At 41.9% G+C, this 15,261-nt stretch overlaps 1 protein-coding gene across 4 annotated transcripts in view; it reads right to left on the reverse strand.

Annotated features, from left to right (window-relative positions):
* The window catches only part of LOC102382279 (cohesin subunit SA-2-like), a 99,491-nt gene that overhangs the window by 27,181 nt on the left and 57,049 nt on the right, over nucleotides 1–15,261 (reverse strand). For all 4 annotated transcript variants that reach the window (XM_025195505.1, XM_025195502.1, XM_014527338.2 and 1 more), the window contains 9 exons: nucleotides 12,672–12,779; nucleotides 10,298–10,406; nucleotides 9,490–9,604; nucleotides 6,386–6,489; nucleotides 5,823–5,915; nucleotides 5,647–5,736; nucleotides 4,334–4,537; nucleotides 2,649–2,725; nucleotides 826–913 (listed from right to left, as the gene is read on the reverse strand). In XM_025195505.1, the coding sequence (XP_025051290.1) occupies nucleotides 826–913; nucleotides 2,649–2,725; nucleotides 4,334–4,537; nucleotides 5,647–5,736; nucleotides 5,823–5,915; nucleotides 6,386–6,489; nucleotides 9,490–9,604; nucleotides 10,298–10,406; nucleotides 12,672–12,779 (988 nt within the window). The remainder of the gene's footprint in view (nucleotides 1–825; nucleotides 914–2,648; nucleotides 2,726–4,333; nucleotides 4,538–5,646; nucleotides 5,737–5,822; nucleotides 5,916–6,385; nucleotides 6,490–9,489; nucleotides 9,605–10,297; nucleotides 10,407–12,671; nucleotides 12,780–15,261) is intronic.

Consider the following 15,261-nt stretch of genomic DNA (forward strand, 5'->3'; position numbering starts at 1 on the left):
ATCAAGACTGTCAAGCTCAACCCGTGCCCCGGACCAAACCCAGACCACGATGCTCCTCACAGGCTGGATCTGGGGCAAGCAGTAGCTGCAGCAGGGCCAGCAGTGGAGATAAAGACCCAGTGGGGCAAGCAACTAAATGCCATGGAAGAGGCAGCACAAGTAGCAGTGGCAGCAGGGCAAGTGACAGCAGGTCAAGCAGCCACAGGGCAAGTAGGGCTCTATCAGTACAGCCCTTGCTTGCCAAGGATCCATGTCCAGCAGAGGCCTTAGATCTCAGATTGCAGAGCAGACTACTACCCCAAATTCTTTGGCTAGCCAGTAGGTTGGCAGACCAGATGGAGCAGCTCTGAGGCCAGATCTGGCCTGCAGGCTGCATATTCGATGTCCATAGTTTAGATAACAGTTGACCTGTAAATTGGCTTCCCCCAAAAATTTCCCTCTGCAGGTAAGAGGGCAAAGTATTTCCACTTCTGATTAACAGCAAACTACTAATAATTCATTGATTTTCTCTCTATTAAGGGCAATATTGTGGAACCAAGAAAGAAAGACCTTTCTACTAATCTGTGCTGAAGACTAATCCAACTTGGGCCACGATTTGACCCCGCAGCCTTGATCAAACTCTGTTTTAAATTCAGTTATGGTATGAATCCACTGACATTTTTATACACAGTGTATACAACTGGCACAACGGGTCTCATCTTGGGAAACTGAGACATGTAAATAATTAACACATGCCTACCTCACAGGACACTGATGTAATGGATCATGAACATTTGCTTTGAACCGCAAGCACAGTATTATTAGTGGTAATGACCAATACTTTACCTGAACAGGTAAACTTCCATGCTCCATTTCAAAAACCAGCAGCTCTGAAGTCTTGTCATGGAGATTCCACTTGGCAAGGTCATGTGCACTGCAAGCCAAAAAGAAAAGAAAATACCAGAGTCAGAAAATTGTAAAGAGAAGAGATACACATGGTATTTCCATTTATCCTGTATCTCACCACATGCAATCTGGTCTTTAAAAAAATCACCACAGATTCTTGTTTTATGGAGGGAAGGTGATGACTTCCATCAATACCTTGATCTATTAACAGAAATAAGAAAAAAAATATTCCCTGTCTATTGAACAGGTTAAATCTTTTTCTTTTGCCAGCACTAACTGAAAACCAACATCTTCCACTGAACTCTCTCTCGCAATCACTCCAAAAAAAGGTTTTTTCCCTCAATGTCACAGATAACTTTTGTTCTTATGATACACAGAATTGGTTTAAACTGGGAATAAATGGCTTTCTACTATTTATGTTACTATGTATAGATTAGACCAATGATTCTCAACCAGGGTATTACTAGGTGCAAGGAGATATGCAGATAAGTGCAGGCTCCCTTAGTCTTGGCCAATTATCCACCCCCACTGCCTGGCCCTTCTGCAAGAAAGCAAGAACTGTAATATATAAATTAGTTTTTGAAATTGGGTGCCACTCAATTCACAAAAGCTATGGAGGGGTGCCTTGATTCCAAAAAGTCACTGACCCACTGGATTAGGCTCAGGCAGGCAGGGAATTTCCCTAGAATTTGCTAACAAATGCTAAAAACTTGTCATTTGTTTTCCTCCTCAGCAATGAAATCTGCTGAGGCGGCAGCTCCTGAGATGTCCCAATATAAAGAACTTCTGAAAAAAAACAGGGAAAGAAAGGACAATGTCACTTCAGTATAACCTAATTTTAAGCATGCATTGTCTCAGTGGTTATCATTCTGTCTTGTTTCTGTTACAAAACATGCAGCTTGTGTATGGAGAGGAAATGGAAACAGAAGGAAAGAAACAGAACATCTGCACTTTCTGTACATTCCAGGAACGGTCCCAGAATTCCCAAAAAGACTGCGGGTTTGACACCAAGATTATCTCCAATGTTACAAAACACCTACAGGCTGCACAGAATAAGACAGCTAGCGCCTCTTTGAAATGACAGGGCAAACTTAGCCATGTGTGATGAAGGGAAAGCTACTCCTAGCCTACAGCTCAATTCCGGCACCCTCAGGCACCTCAAGTACTTGGCAAGTAGTCCCAAATAGGTCACTGCAGAGGTTCTACTCAAGGTCAGTTAGGGTTGAAAAAATTGCCATCAGATACCAAACAAGAACATACTATGCTCCAGAAAAGCCATGCTTCTGGGAGACTTGCTCTTTAACAGATACAGACCAGAGCACATCAAGCATATTGCTCTCATTGCTTTCTCTGCAGGCTGCCTGCCTGCCTTGATGTAAGGCATCCTGCTGAGAAGGCAGGCACTGAAACAGCCCAAATGAAAGGGCCTTCATGTACACACTGTCACCCCAACCTAACAACACTTTGAATGCAGACATGCCATCTGCTTCAAAACTGACCCTTAAGATCAGTCAAGCGAGTTCAAAAGAGCTCCTTGCAAGGAGAGTACACCCATACTTAGGAGCGTCTAGAAACCAGAAGGGGGAAAAAAGTACTCCTAAGAAAGGAATTCCCCCGAACTATTTTACATGCTACCACCTCACCTAGTGACGGTTTGAAAGTTTTGTTAAGCAACCAACAGCAATTCCTGTTTTACAGCAGCTTGGTGTGGCTGCACTGTGCAGGGAAAGGGAAATGAGAAATTGTGTAAACAAACATCTCACTTATGAAAAGCTGCTATTCTTCTCAAAGCAGAGCATATTCGGGAAATTCCTTCTTCACCTGTACAAAGACCTTCCTCCTAAATCACAGGAGTCAGGAAAGAGAAAAAAACAAGGAGGGTGTTAAGAGTAGTCATTAGTTCCTCTACTAACTGCAAGCTTAAATTACACGACTTCCCAGCTTTGGAAACTACTTGGCCTTTGACTATATTTCTCATACCTTCCCTATGATTGAAAAAAAAAAATCTTACATAAGGTGAGAAGAAATTGAAAATCTAGGAAATGCCACACTATTATACTTGCATTATAACATCACCAGCCCTCAACCACCCACAGCTGCCTTCCCAGTCCCAAGCACAGATGCTAACTACAAGGCAGCCCCATTCAGGAGTCCTCCAAATCTGGCCTGCAGACAACTACTAGCCCAGGAAGCACTGGCTAGAGGTCCACAGGGAACTAACTGTTCACGTGGTGCTGACACTCCTCATTTTCAGGTACCACACCACATTAAATGTTTGCCTATAAATGCAATTGCAATAATATCTGATCAAGGGAGGTGGCCCTTTGAACAGAGTTAGGAGGGTAGGGTTCCACAAGATAACCTCTTATGTAGTTGTGGCCCATACTAGGATAATGTTTAAAAACCCCTATCTTATCTTGTTTCTAATAAAATACATGTACTCAGGGGGAGGGGAGAGAAGGTGTCTATTTATACCAGGGGTGGCCAACCTGCAGTTCTGGAGCCACATGCAACTCTTCAGAAGTTAATGTGCATCGCCTTGAATATTTGCACAAGCAGACAGTGATCAGCTTCCATTTGGGCATATATATTTGGAAGCTGGTCACCGTGTGCTTGTGAAAAGATTCAAGGAGATGCATATTAACTTCTGAAGAGCCGCAAGTGGCTCCAGAGCTGCAGGTTGGCCACCTCTGATTCATACCATCATAACAAATCCAATATGGTAGAGTGAGGGATCGTAACATGTTTACAGCATCCCAGCATCCAGTAAAAATCCACTCACATAGGTTTTGGCATGACACCTGTCGGCGATGGCACAGCTGATCAACCGCAAGCTCTCACTGTGTTCACACAGCAAGCTATTCATATCTCCACCAGCTGCTTTTACTTTTTCAGAAATAACAAAAAATTTGCAGTCCTCTTTCCACAGAGCAGGAGACACTTTCAAAGACCCTAAGGCTATCTTATATGATGTGGTATTCCCAACAGAATTATCTTTGAGAAAGGAAATTGTGAACTTCCTGCTTACTGCCAATATGTACCTGGACAGAATGACACCTTCTCTAACATATATGTTTAACAGAACTGTAGTTATTTGATCATAGATGGCATTTTCAAACAACACCATTACATACAGCACACTGTAGCCCAGGGGTAGAATATCCATTGGTGCTCTGGCTGGAAGAATCCACAGCATTGCAAATACAGAAACAGCCCATTCCCTTCTGTCATAGAAGACACCAGCCATTCCCTTCCACCCTCTTCCCGTCAGGATACAATCTTCAGTTCTTTAAAATGTAAATAGACAGCCCTTTCATAGAGTTCAGGCTGTGTCTGTAAGCTTTGTTCCCTCAAGCAAAAATAAACCAGAATGTTTCAAGACTGCATCTCTCTCTCTACTTGTTTTTTGATTCAGAAATATTTCATGTATTTCCACATTCACTCGCACCTCACGCCAAGAGTCATGCAGCAGCTGGTTAAGCTGGTCCACCAACTCGTCTATCAGTTGAGTCCTAGCAAGATCCACTCTGTTGTGAATGGCCAGATCTCCACTGCAGAGGATGTCATACATCCTAGAGCACGCCTCGAGGACATCCATGTCTGAGTGTTTGCACATAATGTCTTTCACCTCTTTGAGCAAAGCATCCAAATGCTGCAAGTAATAAACAAGCATCATAATGACAGTTAAGTCATGTTTATGCCCTTTAATATTTCAGATATAAAAAGTGCCTTATACTCCTTTTAATTTTGTATCAAACAAAATCGCAATTTGAAAATGAGAGGGGGGATTACAGGACAACTTCACTTGCTGCTTTAGATCTTTGAGCCCTGTCTTATCATCACTATTTTACCATCTTCTTATAACCTTAAAAGAACAATTTCAGCTCCCAGTATAGCACTATACCGGTGGTTTTACCTAATGACAATGGCAGAGGACAGGGAGGTGAAAGAGTGCTATGAAGGATAGACACTTGACACTGAAAATTGCCAGCTTAATTAACTAAAGAGGAAGTATGTTTCAGATCTCCCGCTGTTCTGTTAGAGAGTCATTCCCATGTGTGGGCCACTGGCAGTATAATTTGTTACATAGATAGAACCAGATACAAGCACATTTCTGTCATACTGCTAATTCTTTGTCTCCCCCAACTAACGTCTTAGGCTAGAAATGTTCAAGGATGTATTTATTCCCTTTGCTAAAATTAACCTCCTGTAAATATCCCTAACAGGGCAAATCTTCCCCAGTTTTCCAAATCCGTCCATTTTGCTTTTCCAAGTTCATCCATTTGTGACATGGCTCTTCCATGCACAGATACAACTAACCTCATTCTTCTCTTGCAGTTACTCCTGGCAACTGGAGGTAAGACAGTCTCCAGTGAGAATACTAGGAGCAAGCTGCTAGGAGATGCCAACTTGGATACATGTTGTAACATACTCTCCTCTCCATCCAGCAAAATGCCAAAACACAAAAGCCTAGAATTTATGCAGAAAATGAGGCCTCCTGCATGAAACCATAAATCATTATGCACTGGGGTGCTAAACCAACATAGACAGATGTACATAAACAAGTGTTAAAGCATTACTCTAATGGTCCCGATACAAAATGTATAGTCTGAACAGGAAGACTTCCCTCCAGCTATATTTCTTCAGACCCATTAAGTCTTACTAAACCCTGCAACTGTTACCAAGTACCATAAAGCCCCATAAATTGTTTCACATATTTGGGATCTTCCACATATACCAGGTACCCTGATTCTTATTCACCTTTTCCAGATGTCCAGTACTGTAAGCCTCTAAATCATAATACTGAGGGATTGGCAAGAGGTTTACCACTTTTTCAGCATCTGCTGAATACTGCAGAGGAAGAGACAGGATATGAGTGCAGTGCAGGAATGTTAATGAAATTTTTAACATGTGCTCATGGAGCAGCTGCTCGTTACCTTTGCCAAGAGCTGAGGAAGAACCACAATAAAGTGTTCAGTAATTTTGGTACAATCTTCCAATTGTATTTTCTTTTCTTTCACTGACAGGATCTACAGAGAAAGCATTTTTTTCAATTATACAATACTCTCAGGTTTGAGTGGGATTTTACACTTACCCCACGGTAGAAAGTATACTGATATGTGAGGTTAACTAACACAAACCACTAGGCTGAGGTACAAATATTTTTTTCCCTTAGATTTACGCAGCTTTTGAAAAAAAAAACTGGAATTAGATTTCAACAGACAAAGTGTTCTGTTTGGATGTGGACTACTGTATAACTCTATCGACTAACAGATAAAAATGGCTTCTGTGTATCATTAACATGCTTCCACTGAGCTGCGCTTCCACTCAAAGCTCATCTCAATCAATATCTATTGCTAATAAAATGTTTTGTTTGGAGGCCAAGGTTTGGCTTGTAAAAGCAAACTGCTTTCTTTCCAAAGTACCTGCCATTAGTGCACATAGGAAGGACAGATTTGACTGCAACACAATAAAAAAAATTAGAACGAAATCCACCGACTTTCTTGGCTGCTCCTCTGCCCACGGGAGGGTGACCTTCAGCAGCTTCTCGAACAGTCACTAGGATTATTTCAATCAGTGCACTTTCCTGGGCCCCGCTCAGTGCTGTAAGCAAACCACAATCTCTTTTCAGTGTCACACCAAAGCAAACTGAAGATGCACTTGCAGCTAACAAAAAAAGCTTACTCCTTCCTCAAAACACCTCTGAAGTGATTTTAAAGGGAAGAGAAAAATTGAGTTAAGTCCAACCTGAAGATGAGCTGAAACTATCTGCAACATTTTGCAAAGCACAAAAGCAGTAATTCCCTATTAAAGCCAGGTAAGTGCAGATAGGCAGTTGGTCAGGGGTGTTGGTTGTAGCTGTGTTGGCCTAAGGATATAGGCAGAAAAGTTTCTTTCGGTAAATCCATTATCTTTTATTAAAACAACTAAAATAGTTGGAAAAATTCTTCTTTCCAAGCTTTCAGGTACAAACACCCTTCTTTGGACAGGTAGTGGTATTTTCCAAAGAGCTTCAGTGACCAATACCTACTGAAAATCCCATGAAGTGCCAGTCTGAATCTTTACCTAGATCCCATTAAAAAAAACTGGACCTACACATTTTAAATCAACCTCTCAGAATTTCCTCTGGTTCTGCCATAATAAATACTATTTAAAACAAGTTAAGATAGTTTCACAATTAAACAATCCCTCCAACGACTGCATTTCAGTGAACTGGTACACTTAAGTTCCTCAGATCAATCATGAAAACCAATAAACTCAATACCCCTGCCTTGAAATGTAAAGGAAAATCAAGATTTCTAAATAGGAAAGAACTTTCATGTAGTAGTCTTTTATTCTTTTCACCTTACAGTAAAGTTAGTCTGTTTGATTCACCACAAGTCTGGAAAAGGGCCAACATGGTCCCTATTTTCAAAAAAGGGAGGAAGGAGGATCCAGGTAACTATAAGCTGGTTAGTCTCACCTCTCTCCTTGGGAAAACCTTTGAAAAAAGTATTAAGGAACACATTTGTGGGAGTGCAGCAGAAAAAATAATGCTGAAAGGCACAACCAGCATGGATTCATAGCAGGTAGATCCTGCCTGACTAACCTTGTTTCTTTTTATGACCAGGTCACAAAATGCTTAGATGCAGGAGTCAAAGTAGATGTCATTTACTTGGATTTTAAAAAGGCCTCAGATATGGTGTCTCATCCCATTCTTATAAATAAACGAAGTGGCTGTGACATAGATGATTACATGGTCAGGTGGATCTGGGTACATACCATTGGCTTATGGTATGTAACCAGAGAGTGGCAGTGGGCAGGTCGGTATCGACCTGCAAAGATGTGGGCAGTGGGGTCCCCCAAGGTTCAGTCCTTGAACCAATGCTGTTCAATATCTTCATCAGTGACTTGGATGAGGGCATGGAGAGCACTCTGTCCAAATTTGTAGATGACACCAAATTATGGGGCAAAGTAAACACATGGTGGGCAGGGAGCAGATTCAGGTGGATTTGTATGGGTTGGAAAAGTGGGCAGAACAGAACAGGATGCAGTTTAACAAAGATAAGTGCAAAGTGCTGCACCAAGGGAGAAAGAATCACCAACACATATACAGATTGGGAGATGACCTTCTAGGTAGCACAGCGGCAGAAAGGGATCTCAGAGTCATAGTCAACTCCAAAATGAACATAAGTCATCAATGTAACAAAGTGATAAGTAAAGCTAACCACACTCTATCATGCATTAGCAGGTGCATCACAAACAGGTCTAAGGAGGTGATACTTCCCCTCTATGAGGCACTGGTAAGGCCACAGCTGGAGTACTGCATCCAGTTTTGGGCGCAGCACTTCAAGAAGGATGTCAATAACCTTGAAATGGTCCAGAGGTGGACTACTCATATGGTTAGGGACCTGCAGGTAAGGCCCTACAAGGAGAGATTGAGGGACCTGGATCTCTTCAGCCTCCACAACAGAAGGCTGAGGGGTAACCTTGTGACCATCTACAAATTCATTGGGGGTTGGGCAGCAAGGAATAGGAGATGCTCTGTTTACCAGGGCACCACCTGGGGTAACTATAACCAATGGCCACAAACTGAGCAGATTTAGGTTGGACATCAGGAAGAGCTTCTTCACAGTAAGGGTTACCAGAATCTGGAATGGGCTTACAAGAGAAGTGGTGCTCTCCCCTACCCTGGAGGTCTTTAAGAGGAGACTGGACAAGCACCTGGCTGGGGTGATCTGACCCCAGCGCTCTTTCCTGCCCAGAGCAGGGGTCAGACTCGATCATCTACTGAGGTCCCTTCCAACCCTAAAAATCTGTGAAATATATGAAGTCACAATTACAGTACACATATGGTGTAAATCAATGATATCTTCAAACTCTTCAGAGTAAATGTATTTTGGAATTTCATGGGAATTTCACTGGCTTTATTTAAAGCAGATTTTGCAGTATTTCTCAATTAGGACAACTGGTTCAGTGTCATTAGGATTAAACTTCCCCAGAAGCTAACGGGTCAAAGTTTATGAAATGCTACTAACTTTAATCAAATTCTATCCTCTTCTACCAGGATTGGAAGTTGACTCATCTTCTACCAAGACCACACCTGACTCCTCAGACCCATCTATATGGCTCTTTTGCAGTCTAGAAACAGGACTGAAGCTTCTCTCATCTTTAAAGCAGAAAGTCATTGGATATCACAGTGCTCTCAGTGTTGCTCAACATGCAACCTAACTGTTGTTACATTGCATTGGATTCACTAGAATCTTTTCTTAATCGGCCAAACTCCCAAGAAAGTGAGAGGAAAAAGAAGAAAAAACATCTTTCGCTATCCACTTTCCAGAGGACACAAAGGAAGGACAAAGGAAAAATAAAAGATAAGGGGAAGAAGAGCCATAAATACTTATGGCATAACAACCTGACAGCACTTCACAAGAATTCATAAGTGCATAAACATACAAGAATTCTGAATCATGACAATCAAATAATTTGAAGTAATATTGGCAGGACACTGAGCCAAGTTGCTCTCCAAAGTTAAATAACCTTGTTTTAACTGAAAACAAAACAAGTTTCTTCCAAAAAGCAACAGGAGTTCTTTTGGCAACACAAAGCATTTTGCCCACCTACCTCCGTCTTCTTCAGAATCTTGCAACAAAAGGCTCGTCATACATGCCCAATCCTTCAACAGACTGGCCGCCCAATCCCATAGGCTGTCTACAAGGTATGCAACATGTTTGTGTAGCTAGAGATTAAAAAAAAAAACACAAGACTAGAGAACTAAACACTGTGTGAAATCTGAATATAGTTGATCATATAGTGCTCACTCCCTCTCCAGCTAGAAAGCTGAGCCATTCATTCATGTTATGTATATACATGCATATGCAATTCTTCAAGCATGTTAACTGTTGACCAGACCCAAATTAAATACCAATTCTTCAGTCTGATATATAAGGAATAGCAAGATGGGGAAGGGAGAGAGATACTTTTAAGGGCAGAAAGATATTTTAAGTAGTCTCCCTAAATTACCTTGCTTATTACTGTTAAATTACTGTTAACAATGTCTAAAATTCCCATTGCCATGTGGGGCCTTGATGTCAGATACACTTCAGGGCTACATGTTAGTTGCCTCAACTTCATTTAGTCCTATTGGACTCCTCTGCCACGCATTTTTTTTTCTTTTCCAGAAAGCCAGTTCAACATTAATACACATGGAAAATAAATGGCTTGGTATGACAGAACACAGCTGCACACCTCTGCTTCACTCCAACTCATCCTACAAAGTTGAGAAACCAAACAAAGCCTTTCAAGAGAAAGTCTTTGCTTTGGACACAGAACAATATCCAGCAACACTCTAGCACCAAGTCTCAGGCAGGTGCAGTGGACTTGAAAGGCTCCCACTGATCTTTTCATCTATGACTGTCAACATCATCCTCACCTCACTCTCCAAGAAGAAAGCTATTAGAATTCTCAAGTGACTGGCACTGGGCTCAAATTTCCCTCTACTTTTGGGCAGACCTTCTCCATCTCCCTGATTATTAAGCAGCCTGTGAATAGAAAAAGGGAAAATATCAGTCCAGTTCTCCTATGTACCTTCTGCTCACTCTGCAGAACACAAGGATTCTGTCAAAATTTCAGGAAGATTTAATTCTTTCAAGTTCTCTTCACCTATTCCACAAACATATCCTATCTTCCTGTAAGCTGGGAGGAAGGAGAGAGAGATTATTTTCAGTTAACAAAGTTCTGCCATCTCTGTGGATGCAGGGACCACCAGTGATTATTTATACCCATGGCTGGCCAGTGCACTGGATAACAGACAAATTAAACCTAGTAACAGCACATCATGAGATATGCCTCAAACCTTTAAGGATGCCTGGTCTCCACAATAATTTAAAGGTTATCACAATGATAAATATGGTTCATGGGAAAATATTACTGCTCAATGATAATTTGTATTATGGATGGCTGCTGGATGGACCATCCATCCAATGAATAGACATGGATGGACAAACCAATGCTCTTAAAGAAAACCCAGGATTGTGTGTTTCCAACAGGTGTTTTATCCAAACTGACAACTACACTGGGAAAAGTACACTCCTTGCATTGCCCAAGGTGTAGCATGACGGTCCTTTGTGATTTCAGTTTTCTCCTGCTCTCCCCACAGAAATCAGAGTGAGGTTGCTGCTCATGAAAGATGACAATTTAAGTCCTGGCACTCATGGATGAGCAGAGCCCGCCAGGTCATGCCTCCAGAAAATTAACAGGCCACAGGACTGAAAATTAGGGTACTATAGAAAAAGATTTGCCAGCATAGTTATGTCAGTAACCCTTCCTAATGGACACCAGCTTAAGCCAGAAAAAAAAAAGAATAGTATAATCCAGCCCAATAAGCAAAATAAACTAATACTGATGACCCTACCTCAGGAGTGGGCAAAATACAGCCTGCAGGCCAGATCCAACCCACCAACAGTTTCAATCTGGCCCATAAGTGGACGGCTGCCAACTCACTAGATCTGGCCCGCAGACGTCTCCAGTGGCTCTGGCTGCCACAGGCTGCCGGGCAGGCAGGTGGGACCACTTCTGCCCAGCAGTATAAGACATCAACTGTACACCCAGGTGGGCAGTGGCATCAGTTGTGGACACCGCAGGCAGGCTCAGGAGCTCGGACACAGAACCTGCCATGGTGTCCACAGCTGACCCAGTGCCCTCCTAGCACGGTGGAAGCTACTGCCTGGAGCCCCAACTCAAAATAAAGGAGGCAGATGGGAAAAGAAACAGAGAAGAAGAGAAGAGAGCAACAGAGATGGATGTGGCCGATAGGTCCCTAAAACTCATTAAGTGGCCCTCTGACTGAAATAATTGCCCACCCCTTCCCTACCCCGTTCCCAAATGTTTTTGCTAGTAAACTGTATGTATTGTTCAGAAAAATGTACCTAGGGCTTTGACCAGTATAGAAATATTACCCAAAAAAAGCAATGTAGGGCTAGGGGATGAGATGAAAGACTTCACATAAAAGGGTTGTTTTTGGCTCCATAAACCTTAGTTAGTTTAGCTGAGTGGGAACAGACAGCAAACAGGAGGGTGTACGCAAGTGTGTGTGAGAATAAGCAGTCAGTTTTTAATTTTGCCCCTCCACAGCCTTACCAAAAAATAAAACTTTATTCTTGCAAAACAAAATAGAAAATTCAGTCCAGCCATAGATACAGAATGTGTACTAACTCCCTTTTTAGCTTGCCAGTCCGATTCATTTCATGCAACCGTTGTTATAAAAAGCCCATTTATAAGAGTTACTCCTGGGGGCTTAAATCCTGTACTTCATTAACTTGACTGAAAATTGTGAGGGCTTTTTAATCTGCTGAAGCTCTCATTAATCCAGGGCTTTACAATGTATAAGGCAACTTCCAGAGGGAGAAGAGGAGGCCACCTTTGCGATTAATCACAAACAGCTATAAAAATCCAGCAGATGCGAGGTGATGAATTGGCTCATAAGAAGCAAAACGTCAGGGAAACAATGTATAAGGGAAGGCTGCATGGTCCTCCAATTGAGTCAACACCTGTGGATTAGTCAGTTGTTTTATACTTTATTTATTCAGCCTTGTACTTTTCTTATGCTTGTTTAACAGACCTGGGCTAGGCAGGAAAACAAATGCTTAGCCCCAGATTTCTGATTCAGCAGATGAATGCTAAAGAAAGTACATCTGGTACCCTCCCGACATCCATCATATCAATGGATAATGTCCCTCTTAAACCCACATTCACTGGGAACCAAAGCAATGGTGATGGAATATGCAAAAGTAGCCAAGCAACAATACCTTTTATAAAGGAATTCCCCAGCTGCTACTGCCAGTGGTCTGTGTGTCGTATAAACAAACTGGTATAAGGTTTCACAGTCTTCAGATGACAATGCATCCTCACAGTTCCTATGCAAAGAGATAATGCAAGTTATTATGCATGTTAGCTGGAGAGGATTTTATGTATCCCAACTGATCTATAACAGTGTATCTCAACTCGTGGGTCACGACCCAAAAGTGGGCCACAAGAATATATGAAAGGATCATAAATAAACTTTAAAAATGGTTCAATCTTAAAAAATGGATTCTCTTTTAAAAGAGAAATATGTGGAAAACCCTGGCTTTTCCCCTGCAGGCTGGCAGTTTCAGCCTGCAAGGGGCTGCTTGGGGACCCCCTCTGCCGCACACACCCACTCCCTGCCCCACACCCTTGAGGGATGGGGCTTGGGGGCAGGAGGCAGCAGGTCAGGAGTGAAGGGCACTGGGTCAGGACTGGCCATCAGTGTTTCCTGGTTGAGCACCACTGATCTACAATATGTTTTGAAGAGGGCACTTGCTGCGTTGACATTAAAGACATAAAAACAAGTATTTGATTGGTTTATTCTGTTCCAGTCTCCATGGTTTGTTCATACAAAAGTCTAGCTAGCACAACCCTTTACTTTTGTAAGTGCCATCATATGTGCCTACTATCCCTCAGCATAAGTATATCTTGCAAAACAAAGACAGACTCCGCTCAGACAGAATATTCAATACAAAGTTATGGCTTATGTCTGAGACCCTGCAGGATGTTTGCCCATACACTCCACAGATATATTTATTCTATGCTGCTAGACTAATATTTGCATCTATCCTATTTTAATTTTTTTAATTAATCACTGAGTAGTTAATAATGTATTTTGCAACCAATGATGAAGATATTTGACCATTACTCAGCTAAGTATTCACAATTCCTCCCCTTCCCTCCCCTCCTTGGCAAAACATTTACTTAGTGCATAATTTCTGTTCCACCTATTCCTGTCAATATTTACTCAGAGAGAGACCACATTCTACAAGGAGTCACCAAAACTATTGCACTTCAGAGAGCAGGAGTCAGATTTTGGTTGCAGTCAAGGGCAATCAGCCTGTTGTAAATTGGCCTGTAATGATCAGGGTGCATCATTAACATTTTCACTCTAAAGGCCTGCATACTCTGCCAGTGACCATTAAAAACAAGTTGTCTGAGTGCAACCTGGCAGAAAACACTCTCATTAAAACAACAGGCAACTTTTCAGGAAATGTGAGCAAGTGATACTTAGGGAAACAAGCCATAACGATCACCTTTGTGAATCCTGAGACTTTGTTGGCTATCAGAAGAGAACAGCCCACACAAGAATGCTCTCTCTACAAGCAGAGGGGAGTTAGCCATGTTAGTCTGAAGTCAGGCAGAAGGCAGGGTAGATGTCTACCTTTATAGACTAACTTAGAGATGTGTACACACACTATATATATAGCATAAGCTTTCATAAACAGAGGGCTTACTTCAGATGCTGTGAAAGGACTTCAGGAAACAGAGCTCCTAAACAGAAAGCAGTGATTGCAATACAGAGGACAGGTACAGATAACTAACAACCCTAAGGACAGGTAAGTGGAACTTGTATAGGAAATTACAGAACAAGAAATCATCCACTGAGACTGGACTGTGTTAAGTATGCTCTAAACTGAGAATACAGATTCTTATCCTATTACTTACATTAGCTTTTAAAACCTATGTCCCCCAGTGGGTTATCTGCCTTGTTTCTCTCTCTCCTACCCACCCACCTTGCCTCTCTCAGAAGTGCCCTGCCCTTTTTCCTCCCCTCTTCCCTGCCCTTTGTATTCTAATCACTGCTTTCTATTTAGCTGCTCTGCTTCCTAGAGTCCCTTAACAACATCTGATGGAGTAAGCTCTCTGCCTATGAAAGCATATATACTTCTGATTTAGTTACTTTATAAAGGTGCAAATATATCCTCTTTCTAAGCATCGTGGTGTTTCCAGACCGCTCCCCTACTACCATTTTTAAAACCACAGCCAAAAGTTTCTAGCTTAGTTTCAGAGTTGCTTATAGCAAATATTTAGATGATTATCTCTCCCCAAATTCTAGCGGTTAGTTCTAGGAATTCCTGATAGCAAGATGCCTGTGCTTCTAATATTTAACTGCTAGGAATTCAGATTTGAGGCTGCTGGAGGTTTTGTATTTTAAATTTGTGACTTGTCAAGATGATAAAAGAGCAAGACAGTACAGAGGGGAAACAGAAAAGGGAATCAGCCCCTAGATACAGAGTGGGAACGTGTTTTTAGACATTGTGGGAACATGAACACACACACCCACATACTCACACTTTTGAAAGACTGGTATCAAACTGAAAGGGCAAGTTCTCCATGGTGAAGCTCCTGGAGTCCAGATCATTGTGGGTGAATGTATGAAATGAGAGGATAGTTTTCTGATATCTGTGGCTATTTCTGATATCTCTGGCCATTTCTTGCTTTTTTACAACAACTGTGCTTTCCTCAATACATGTCAAGGAGACAAAGGGGCAGGCATTGCACTCACTCTGTAACTATAAAAAGTCCTTCCTTTCAAATCCCTGCCAT

The sequence above is a fragment of the Alligator sinensis genome, unplaced genomic scaffold (assembly GCF_000455745.1).
Source record: "Alligator sinensis unplaced genomic scaffold, ASM45574v1 scaffold144_2, whole genome shotgun sequence".
NCBI lineage: Eukaryota > Metazoa > Chordata > Crocodylia > Alligatoridae > Alligator > Alligator sinensis.